This window comes from Parasteatoda tepidariorum, chromosome X2, assembly GCF_043381705.1.
Source record: "Parasteatoda tepidariorum isolate YZ-2023 chromosome X2, CAS_Ptep_4.0, whole genome shotgun sequence".
In the NCBI taxonomy this organism is placed as follows: Eukaryota; Metazoa; Arthropoda; class Arachnida; order Araneae; family Theridiidae; genus Parasteatoda; species Parasteatoda tepidariorum.
In genome coordinates this window covers 12472242-12481788 of record NC_092215.1, presented here as the reverse complement: position 1 = coordinate 12481788, position 9547 = coordinate 12472242, and the positions used below count along the sequence as shown (strand labels likewise).

At 31.5% G+C, this 9547-nt stretch overlaps 1 protein-coding gene across 1 annotated transcript in view; it reads right to left on the bottom strand.

Moving 5' to 3' along the window:
- Window positions 1-3110: 3110 nt before the first annotated feature.
- LOC107452704 (nephrin-like) overlaps window positions 3111-9547 on the bottom strand; it is a 422126-nt gene continuing 415689 nt past the window's right edge. The window contains exons 21-22 of the mRNA XM_071188109.1: window positions 5863-5975; window positions 3111-3881 (exon numbers count right to left, since the gene is read on the bottom strand). Coding sequence (XP_071044210.1) covers window positions 3654-3881; window positions 5863-5975 — 341 coding nt within the window. The 3' untranslated portion in view covers window positions 3111-3653. The remainder of the gene's footprint in view (window positions 3882-5862; window positions 5976-9547) is intronic.

The window sequence follows — 9547 nt, the reverse complement described above, 5'->3', positions numbered from 1 at the left end:
ACAATATCATGTAATGAATATAAAATTTATTTTTCATTTATGACGATCTAATTATATTAAGTTATTTTTTCGTTTTTTCTTCTTGATTTATTTTTTTAAAAAGAATTTAAAAAAAATTTCTAGCTATAAATTTCTTATTTATAACAATATATTAAGAAGTACCAAATGTTTCGAAAAAAAGGGGGATCAGTCTAAACTAAATATCTACTATGAGACCAAAGTGTTAAGGATATGTGAAATATAAAAAACAAGTTTGAATTATTCATTAAAATTATTAATACATTTTATTGTAACTTAAATCAAATAAAACATTTTTCAATAAAATGTAAGTTAAATTAAAATAAAAGCGCAAGTTGCTTACATAGTATGTTCGGAAAGTAATGTTGCTGATTTTATTATAAAGCTTATAAGCATTGCGGGATGATCTGTCTGGTTGATCGGTATAAAGGAGGATTAGCTTACACGTGCATGGCTGCTCAATTGTCTCCGACCATCCGGGGTATTAGAATAGGAATTTTCGCAAAACATATTTTTGAATCCCCTGCAAGTCACCGTGTATTGTAGAATGAATTTCCATTTAGTTTTATGAGAAATTCGTCAGCATTCAGTGCACATGATGAAGGCAGGCTAGGCTGTATGGTTGTCTATCAGAACACCAAGTTTACAGGTATCACGAGAAGTTTGTTTGAAGGTTATGAAGAGGTAATCGGGCAGCTCGTGCAGGAAAACGACCGTCAAAAATGTGACGCGGATGACTGAATTCTTGAACCTGGACAGTTGTATAAATGTTCATTGAATGACACAGGCAATATGTATTCTAAATAGTCTCGACCTGATGTAGTTAATGATTGGAAATTCTATCATGATAATAGATTTCGCAGCCAAAGATGCCAACAATTTCTTATCATTCCTAATTTCTGACGTTGCTGTAACAAAATTTATAATGCTTCGAGGTTTCGAAAATTCCATAAAATGGTATCATTTTGAGAGATTAGCAAAGGATGGAGGCTTGTACCAAAGCTCTGAAGAATATTCCTGAAATTGCTTACTGAAACGCCTTTATATATCTGTAAGTAAGTTATAGATACCGGAGAAATCTATTTCATAACATTTTGTTTCAATTTAACATGTTGTTGTGCGTCAATATAACCTTTTTAATCGTCTCAGTGACATTACTTTCCAGAAAATTGAAACAAATTGAAAATAACACTGAATTTTGAACTCACAATATAAGCAAAAAAATGTTGTTATTCTTTTAAATATATACTAGTTTGTTCAGTTTAGAAATATACAGAAAAAAATCAGTATAATTTATTTCCCCCAAAGTATTTAATTATTTTTTCAACTTTAGTTTGAAAATATTCCTAATTGTATCTTGTTACAGCGTTTAAATGAACAATATAAGTAATTCAATTTGGCATTGCTCTGCATTCAATTATGTCAAAAAGATGTCAGCTTTTGTCATAATAACTTTACTTACCAATGAAAAGAGAAAAGAGTCTAATACGGCTGTTTTTTTTTTACTTGTAACAAAAACTCCTTTAATGAAAAAAAAGATAGTATTCAAAGACAAAAACCTTCCATTGATATTTGCAACATCAACATGTTTTTCAATATTATATTTTATAAAAAAAAATGTGTGGTGTTTGCTTTTGTTTCAATCAATTGTTTTCAAAACAAAAAGAATTCTGTGATATACAATTGAAATAATGAAAAATTGAAGGGATCATGGCAATATAATGACAAGCCACACTTTCAAATTGCTCTGAATATCATTTTTAGTGAAACGATTTTCCCATAATACACTGTTAAAAACAATTGAAAAGAGGAACGGTTATTTACTTTATTTAGTATTTACTATTTTTTAAGAACAAAGTAAGAAACACCTGCTCAGGAATAAGGTATCTGATGATTCACCTCCACTACTCAGTGGCTTGTGACGTTGTGAAACAGTGGCGCTGTACTCGCCACTGTTTATAATTACATCATTTGCTCGAAAAAGCTTGTAGCATGATGACATTTTGAAACATTGTAGCTTAGCCAATCCATGTAGTTTTTTTTTAAAATTTATTTGTTTACCCATCGTCAGTATGGCCAGTCGTCATCGTTCAGACAATGCCAAAAGATGACGGATAGTTGGAAGACTCGAAGTGAGCCAATCGCAGGCAACCTGTTGTAAAGACACCGGGGTTTCAAGAAATATGGTTTACTCCCTGAGAAAAAGTTCTCAAAGACAGGTACAGTTGCTTCCCGACCTTGTCAAAGTCGCAAGAGGGCAACAACGTCGTCTTGAGACAGTTATTTGAGACTTTTAGCTAAAAGGAATGAGTTTATGACAGCGACACAACTGTCTCGTAGCCAGTATAATGAAACATGAACATCCATTTCACGGTTAAAAGTCACCCAGAGACTTAATGTAGGTGATCTGACTGCAGTATACTCTGTAGTCTGCATTGTTTTGTCTGTGGAAAAAAGGAACGTCTAGCACGTGAAGAACATCTGGGGCAGAGAAACATTGGCTGGTTTCCTTCAATGATTAGTCTCGATACAGTCTGGACATTGTCTTGAGGCGTGTTCTCATCTGCATAGAAAACGGGAGTTTAAATTTGTCATTTAGCATTGTTAAAAAACTACTATGGGCCGTGGTATCCTAGTAGTTAGAGAATCGACCTCCTGTCCAAAGAGGTCTGGGGACGATCCTCTACTCCACGAAGGTTCAACGAGCACATGCTATTTGCGTGTTCGTAAAATCGATGAAATTTAAAGTCATGTGGTCAGTCACTGAGCTGTATCATGGGTATAGAGATCTAGAGAAAAGTTTTATTCCTCTCAGATATATGTCTAAAATATAAAAAAGACTTCACGAATAGGCGATGCTGCCATCTATCCGCTAGGTTGGGGGACAAAACGTTCTTTTACATTTGCGGTGCTCTTCTTTCAAGAGAAAGCCACACCTTTCCGACTTAAATAGTAAAAAGTCAATGGCTGGTGAGCTTGGCTTGGCCAAGAGTCTTTAAAAATAAAATAGGTTGTGCCCATTTTGTTTTCCCATATATTGGTCTTTTACTGGATGATATTTCGGCCCGGATTAATTTAATTTTGCCCCGGTATTTTTTTTTTTTTTTGCTAATTAACCATATGTTCCTTCAATTGTTTTTACCAGTTAAACAAGTTTTCATATATTCAATGCCATATGGAGGAACTCCATACAGATATAGAGAATTAAAAATAACAATCTGATGTAAAAATGTCAGCTTTAGAGAAAGTGTGGTTTACCACTACGTTGCCCTAATAGTATAAACATACTCTCAATCAATATGCCGACTGTCTCAGATTAAAAATAAATAAATACATAATGAAAATAAGTTTTCATATTTCTGAATATCAGGTTCAACTTTGAATAAAAATTCTTGTGTTTGTACAAATAACTCCATAGCAGTCTTTTAAAAATACGATAAATCACATTTTTCAACACAATTCAAACGACACATTTCACCGGAAGGCGGTTTCTGAGCACTGAAAAGTTTTGTCTTTCATCGCTTTTCAAAACTGTACAATACGGAAATGTACAACAAAATTTTGGTCGAAAAGCACACAGTGATATTCAGTTAGCAGTGAGTGGTACGATAAAGACACTGCCGAGTCATCTCGTTTCAGCTATCGTCTTCGTGTCCATTTATGACAGTTTCAAGCTTTGGGCCTATAATAGTGTGACGTATAGGGAGTTCAGATTTTGACTGAAAAGTTGTAAGTGTAATCTGTGGTGGTCCTAAAGGATCTCTAAACGTATAATCTGGAATATCGGACGATGATTCGGATCGATCTTTTTTTCCGTACATTACAGCTCCTAAGTTTGAAGAGATTTCCACTTCTGCTTCTCTCTAAAAATAATATTGATAATATAATATATGAAGAATATGTTAGTTTTATCGATGCCTTTTGCATCAGATTTAATGCCATGGTTACTACATTCAACATTACATGTAATCACCTTTACTTGAAATTAAAAATACAATATCATGTAATGAAATTATATTCATATTAATATAATAAAGAAATGCGTTTTTTTTAATGATTCGTGTTAGTTTTGAGTTAGTGTAGAGCAAGCAATTCATTACTTTGGAAATTTTTTACCATTACTATGACACCCTATTTACAGGATTTTTATCACTGATGCATACTTACACTGTAAAAACTTTGGTGTAATAACTCTCCAAATTTGATGAGGAAAAACCAAAAAATAATACACGAAGTAGCAATTTTTTTTAAGCTAACACAAAATTGAGCTTTTATATACAATTTGAGGGGTGTAAATCTATCTAAAACTCTTATAATGGAAAAAAAAAGTTACCCCGAGCTCAAGCATTTTCACACTTTACGTTAAACATTTTAGCTACCGAAAACAGCAACGTTGGTGCATTTAAGATATCGTCCGGAAATAATTTACACTTGAATACAAGTCGGCGATAGTTTTTTGTTACCTTCATTCCTGCTATACATTTACTGAAATAAAAGTTCGTCGTTAAAATATGTATGTTTGTTTTTAGTTTCCTATTATGCCGACCAGGTGGTCGAATGGTTAGCGTGTCAGACTACGGAGCCATTGGCCGCGGGTTCGAATCCTGCTTAGGGCATGGATGTTTCTCTCTCTCTCTCTCTGTGTTCTATGTCCTTTCTCCTTTGTGTGAATGTGACCCTCCCTGTAAACGGGTTTGTGGTTGTGTGACGTGGGCGACGCTGCTCCACCGCCTTGGTTTCGCCATAGGTGCCCACTGGGTAACGAGAAAAGAGTAGCAGTTCTGGCATTCCTGTGGCCAATGGGACAATCCCCAAGTGCCCGCCATTAAAAAAAATGTCTTATTATTTGTGAAGTAAGGATATTTATATGTCAGTCCTTGTATATTGTATTAATTTCTTTTAGAATGCATAATTTATATCCAGTTTGGCCCTGTTAGGCATAGTTCAAATTCGTTTCAGTATTCTCCCTCTGCTGTGTGTATAGTGCCGTTAAGAGGTACACTCTTGGAAAAGTTTCCTTGAAATCCAAGTTCTCTAGCAATTGCGGAACGTAAATGTCTATCCAGTGAGCATTCGTGAGCAAATGTGCTTAATTCAGAAGTTTTAACTTTTCTCGTAGTTGAAATATCTGATTAACAACAACTGCAGTACTAGCCTTGTTGTTACCACAGTGTCCTCACGATAGCCAACTAGCATAAAATTGCCTACACTATAAAAAAATTACGATGAAAAGTATTGGCACTTTGAGTACAGAATTCATAAAATCCATCTCATAGTAAAATTAATTTCTGCGGTAACATAAATTTTTCTCTCAAAATTTTATATCTTAATTTCTACAGAAATATTTATTTAATTACAGTTATTTAGTAAATGTGGCTGTAAAAATTACGGTATATGCAGATTTTTTGTTCGGTAAAATGTTACTGTAAAAATGGATTTTACGTAAAATTACGCCTTATCGCAATTGCTTCCTAAATTTTTATAGCGTATCTTAAGTCAAACGGCCCTTCAGTGTATTTTATAGTGGCGGAACATAACATTTTATAACTTAAAGATGTAGTCATAACTCTTTGAAATTGCAGATAATTAAGTTTTTTTGATTAAAAAAAATTAATTAATTTTGTGTTAAGATGTGAGTGTAATAATTCAGAAAAAAACTTATTTGAATTGATTTATTTCATAAAGAACCATAGAAATTACGGTAAGTAGTATAATATGGAATCCATACTAGTTTTTATGACATTTTATTTTCAACTCGTTTCTTGTAATTAAAGAAAAGTGCTTCTTGGAGCATTACCATAATTTTTTTTTGTAACTGAGCTGGTATAATTAATAAATACTTACTTTTCCAACAGCTGAATGGCAATGACAACTGTCTCTTTTTAGAATATCTGGACACTGCTCATGCTGATTTGAAGAAATTTCATCTTCTAGCGATCCACATATTAGTGTACTGTCTAAAAAGAATAATTATATCATTACCCTGTTAGTTCATTAAAAGTAATATTTTTTGGTGGTTAAATCTACCAGCAAATCTAAAAAAGTCATTTGAAAGGTTTTGATCGGAGGAATTAAGCAAAATACTAATAAGGATTTAGTTAAATTACAATGAAAAAAAAATTCTTTTAGAATTACTGGTGATCATATAGAATCGACTGTTACTCAGTCACTTAATTTTTCAATCCGAATTTAAACTAGAGATTAGTTGGCAAAAGTAGATTTAAAAAAAAAATTGCAGTTAAGTGCCTAAATGTGTTGATCTTTATTACCATGAGTGTATGGAGCATGAAAGAAAATGAGTTGTTTGAATCTATCGAAGGAGAGTCACATTGCTGAGTTACGAAGTGGAGGATGACCTAGGCTTCCAAATAAAAAAGAAGCAACAAATCAATACCACAAACGAGCAGTATCAGAAGAAAAAATGAAAAGGGTATATGCTTAAGCTGCAAAAAATAAATTGAGCAACACCATTGTAAGAAAGTAATTGCAAGTAAATATTGGGTAGAAATTTATTTACAAAACTTGAACTAGAATTTTCGATTTATTTCATTGTCGTTACAATTTACATTAACACTGGAAATATTTATTTGTGATGGTATTATATTATAAAGTGTAATAATTGTTTTTCAGTGCTCATGTATAAGCAATAAATTCTCCTCATGTAACTATAATTTATTTGTAAAAATTGCATCTACGTAAATGCATTTAGTCAAAATTATAAGCGCAAGTGCTTTCAGATTTGTCAATTTTATGCATTTTCTTCTGACAAGTAACTATTTGAATAGAGGAGAAAATGTATTCAATTATCAAAGTAAAGTTCATAAATATTAAATTTTTACATTGATTTAAATAACAATTGAAAATCAATTGTAAATATAATTTTTGTTTTCTTCATAATCTAGATAAATAAAAAACTTTTCTAAATAAAGAAATAATTCGATAAATCTCAAAAAGTAAGAACTTCCTATCAACTTCATGACTTCTCAATTCCAGAATAGTCGTCTTCATTTCATACAAAGAATAAAATCTTCGGATCTCTCCATTTTGCCTTGATAATCAAAATATCTTAATGCATCAATGATTTCTCCTTTTTCTCACTCAACCAAAGAATTTCTTGCTGCTCAAAATATTTGAATCAAACAAAAGGGAGTGAGAAATTCAGATCATTGAAATTTAATTAGCAAACCCATAAAACTGATTTTCTCTCTTTGGAAAGAATTCATGTAACCAATGATTAATGCTTATAATTTTTGTTATTCTTAAATAGCTTTTTGGAACTTGTTTGACTCAATTCGCTTAATCTAGAAGTAAATGCAATGGAAGTTATATATTTTTTTGTTTTTACTTTCTATTGCAGTTACAGAATAATTATCATCTTAACTTATAAGCGAAATAAAATAAAAATCTCATTCATGAGCAATATAGGTTTCGAATATCATGGATTAAACAATAATGGAAGTTATGTTTTTCTAAAGTGCCTCGAGCACAATTATTTACTACGATAGATTCAGATTGAATTACGAGAATTTTTCTACAACTCAGGTATTTTTATGACATAGAAATAAGTATGATGAAATGTATTTCCTACATAAGCTATGTTTGTTAATCTAGCATTCTTTATTGATATTATTAATTAACAAATTGAAAATATGCTGACTTAGGGTACATGTAGAACTACACGTTATGTTAGTTAAAATTTCTTTATATTATCTACAGTTATAAGACTAGTACTGAGCATAAATTTTGCTTATTATTGAACTAAAAGAAAATAGGTTACTCAGTTCGAAATAATAAAATGTCAGATTAACACAAAGGTTATTACCTTTGTGTTAATCTGACATTTTATTATTTCGAACTGAGTAACTGAAAATGGTTGTCTTTTTTTTGTATTGTTCATAGTTATCTAAGAGTTTCTTTAGTAGTTATTAGACTAGTATTCAGTGAAACCCACAACTTGGATCATTTATAATATGAAACAAAAAATAATATTTTTTAGTTACATTTTAAGTCATAGTCGGACGATAAATTACTTTTAATGCCAGTGTAAATAAATCTTCATTCTTTCAGTGCAGGTAATCTTAATTTAAAATCTCAATTGTATAAATCCTAATTAATCTTGTTTAGAACCTATTATTTTTTTTAAAAAAATAGGCATTTCATATAGAAGATTTGCTATGAATGAACTTTAAGTAGAGATCTCTAGTATAATATATTTTTAAAAAAAATTATAACATATTTTAAGACACATTGCATTAATTTAATAGATAACAGTTAAATCAAAGATTTTACCATGCATAAAATATTTCCTCAAAATATCTTCATGAATTGGTCTAAAAAGTCTCACGCAAAATTTGAGCTCATATTATGTGTGTTGTACGGAAATAATTTTGCCTTGAAACTTTAAATTAATTTTGAAGCAATTAACAATTATTCAGAGCGTAATAAAAATGAAATGAAAAAGAAAAGTACTCGGATTAACTGGTTTATATGAATATTCTGTAACTCAGAGGGAGATTAAAAAACTCTCGAATAAAGTCTATTTATTATAGTAAACTGGTAAACTGTATTTAGGTGTTTATTTTTAGCATATACTTAAAAATTCCTTTTTGTATATTTTATTTAAATAGGCAACATATTTCTCTCTTCTTCTGAATTTCCAAGTTACAAGTCATTCTATTTCATATTTGTTTTGCATTTTGATCTATATATCTGGTTCTCCTCTCTTAGGTTTTTCTAAAATAAATGGTTCACGTATAAGAAAAATATTGCTTTTACGAATTGCACCATTAGATTTTTTTGCAATAATCGATGTATGATGATTCGCCAAAAATTTTGCCAATGCATTGCGATTGGTCAGTGAGAATATTTTTCCAATAATATTGTTAATACTCTTTGAAACAATACTTCTACCTCATTTCAATGACTCGCATAGCTTTCTCAAAGAAAAGGTTGATCACTATTAATACTTATGCAATGTATTTTATTTATGCCACACTACAGCTGCTCAGTGAGCTATTGGCGAAGGTACGAGAGACATCCCTGTGAAGGATCCGAAAACATGCCATTACAATTTTGATCCTCTGCAGAAGGTATGGAACCCTTGCTTCGGTAGCCCAACAACCAGCGTGCGAAGTCGAGCACTCGAACAGTATAACGAGGATCGATACCATACACCCTTGATCCCTACGCAGGCTGATTGAAGTGGTCACACACCCACTTACTGACCGCAGCCAGTGATGCTTGACTTCTGTGTTCTAATGGGAACCGGGTCTTTACGATCAGTCCACTTCGGGACCAATATACTTCAGAAAACATTTTTTTTTAAATATAAAGCTCATCTTTAGAAAAGGCAAAAGTTAAATAGTCTTTTGTTTCCATTCATTTCTGAAATTTTCTTATTTCTTGAAATTAAAAATTTTGGGAAGGGGGGATATTGTTCACAAAATTGACGAAACTTATTCGTAATAAAGAAATGATCACTATAAAGGTTCTGTCCTCGTAAACCATATGAAAAAACTTTATTTTTTTT